The sequence below is a fragment of the Austrofundulus limnaeus genome, unplaced genomic scaffold (assembly GCF_001266775.1).
Source record: "Austrofundulus limnaeus strain Quisiro unplaced genomic scaffold, Austrofundulus_limnaeus-1.0 Scaffold2161, whole genome shotgun sequence".
NCBI classification, from domain to species: Eukaryota; Metazoa; Chordata; class Actinopteri; order Cyprinodontiformes; family Rivulidae; genus Austrofundulus; species Austrofundulus limnaeus.
In genome coordinates, this window is record NW_013954563.1 from 22,628 (window position 1) to 25,244 (window position 2,617).

At 38.4% G+C, this 2,617-nt stretch overlaps 1 protein-coding gene across 1 annotated transcript in view; it reads left to right on the top strand.

The window, feature by feature from the left end:
• The window catches only part of cenpu (centromere protein U), a gene marked incomplete in the record, with an annotated part of 11,969 nt that extends 11,136 nt beyond the window's left edge, over positions 1-833 (top strand). The window contains 2 exon segments of the mRNA XM_014034540.1: positions 352-508; positions 635-833. Of these exon segments, the coding sequence (XP_013889994.1) occupies positions 352-508; positions 635-748 (271 nt within the window).
• Between the last annotated feature and the right edge of the window lie 1,784 nt (positions 834-2,617).

The following is a 2,617-nucleotide window of genomic DNA, read 5'->3' on the forward strand; positions in this document are numbered from 1 at the left end:
ATTTATTACAGGTAAAAAGTAAATCAAACCAACATGATGCTTTAAGGAAGAATAATTCTTCCTGTTTAATCATAAATTAACTGTTTTATTTGAAAAACTGAGTTGAGCTTCACCTCCACACCCAGACCTGATTACTGTCAGACTCAGGATCAAGAAGTCACCTCAACATAAGTTTTTAGGTTTAGGAGGTAATTACTTCACCTCATAGAGCTGTTGGTTTGAATAGCTTTTTTATCCCTTAATAAATAAAACCATTTAAAAACAACCTTTAGTATTTACTGTTACTGATCTGAAGTGTGACAAAAAGAGGAAAAACGTGGGTGGAAACAGCTCTGTGTGTGTGGTCTGCAGGGCAGAGAGGCAGGTGTGGCTGCTGCAGAAGGAGGAAGCTGAACTCCAGCAGAGACTTGCTGACATAAAACAAGGCCAGTCCTTCCTCCACAGCATCAGAGAGCTCAGCAGACAMTACCTGGGCCACAGACGCAAACACCGCACTCAGAAAGAGACGGTATAAACATGAACACTGACTTCAGCCATRTTAGAAATCATAAAGTCAATTTGATAGCACCTGTTAGAGGTCCAGCTTTAGAAAGACGACCTGTCTCGTGTTTAGTTATGTTTTTTCTTTATGCAGTACGGAGCATCCAGTTTACCTGCTTTGTTGATGGAAACGAAACTTCTGCAGACAGCAGCTGTGAGGAAACAACTGACTCAAAAGCAGAGCAGAGACAAAGGGACTCGAAAATAAGGTGTTAACACCTCAAACAGCTCAACAACCTAACTAGCTAACAGATTCATCTTTCTACTTTCAATAAATGTGTATACCAACAGTACTATTTGTTCTGGTCTTTTGTCCTGACACTTAGTATTTATCTTAACTGAGTAAAAACACCTAGCCTTTATTTACATACAGAAATGGTAGTTTTACATTTGTTGTCTCGGGACAACAGTGTGTGCAGTTAAACATTTTTAACTTGCACATAGATGTAGCGGACTGTCGGCTGCAGCAAAGCAGAGTGGGTTGGAAGTGGATATTTGATGTTATTGTTTTTTAAATGTCCTACAGGATCTGACATGTTCAATTAATTTAAAACTGAGTTTTTGAAAAAATCTGTAAAACATGAAAAAATCCGTGAGTTTGCTCTATTCGTCTGTAGACCTGCAAAATGATGGAAAATCTGTAAATTACGGACAATCCGTACAACTTGACATGTATGGCCCTGTCATATGAGCTCTTTGACAAGAATAATATTAAAAATCACGTTTATTTAAATGACAAAACCTAACAGCACACCCACTTTAAACTTTTGATTTTTGTGCCTCCAAATTTTTATTTATGGACTCCTGACTCTCACTTTACCGCCATAATAAGCAAAGAAATCCCCCCGGTTGGTCCACCTTGAGTGGGCTGAGAAGGATCCACTAAACCTGTCCATCAAATCGGGGCAAAAGGAGGACACATTTATGGGGCGCAGTTGCATGAGCCTTTGAATTTGGACAGCCTTCGGCGTGGCGCTGTGACATAATYGGCCTTCAGATTAGTCCTTTGCAGCATGCAGCCCCTGAATTTGGACACAGCCATAGTCACTGAACAGATTCATTAAAAAAATCCTGCTCTTCAACAACAACATGTGAGACGAGAAAACCACAGAGCCCGACCTTTAGTCACTCGTCCTACCTCAAAGCTGCAGAAAATACAAAAAATAGGAAAGATTTATAAGGCCCTWATGTCAATTGATAATAAAGTTTATCTTCATGTGAAAAAACAATGAAATAAAGACCTTAATGTAGAAATAACAGAATAACTGGCAGAGAGATGGAAATCTCAATCCTCTACCACAAACTCACTTGGAAAGATTTTGGTTGGAAAAGCTTGATTCGTTTTTTTTATTTTTATTTTTTTACACCTGTATGGAAATCCAAGGTAAAGGCTGTGCAGCCCTCCTGCTGGTCGTGTCCAGGCATAACTGAATTTTGGTTGAAGGTGATCAATTTAATCTACTCGGTGTTAAATATTTGATTAGAAATGACTTTTTCTGTAGTGTTCCTTAGCATACCTCCAAGGGGATWATATCAAAGAGATGTATAGCTATTTAGGATTATCCTTGTTGCTGCAAAAGAAAGGCATCACAAAATGTTGGCTCATAAGAGACACTGCCTCTCTGGACCTACTGATGCAGACTATCGAACATATAAGAACAATGGAACTGATGACCTGTACTCTCTGTCTACAACAGCATAAAGGAAGAAAGTATTGGGAAACATGGGACTCCTTAACATATTCTGAAAAAAAAAAGACAAATGCTGACAATATCTGACATGTACCTGTGAAACCCGTATGTGTTTCTGTTCTGTTTCATTGCACGTTCTGTATGCCTTACAAATTTCAGGAAAAAAAAAGCTGCAGACGATACCAGTAGGTGAGAACCTGAGCAGGTGGTTCTTTCCAAGGGGAGAAATAAGCTCAAGCAATACCTATGGGCTGCCGTTTGTAGTTACACAGTCAAAAATTACCACCAACATTTTTGTTTTATTTAGCCTTTTATAAGAAAAAAGAACAGATTTATTTTTCAAAGTCAATTTTTCACCATATGATTCATACATTTATAAATGTCAT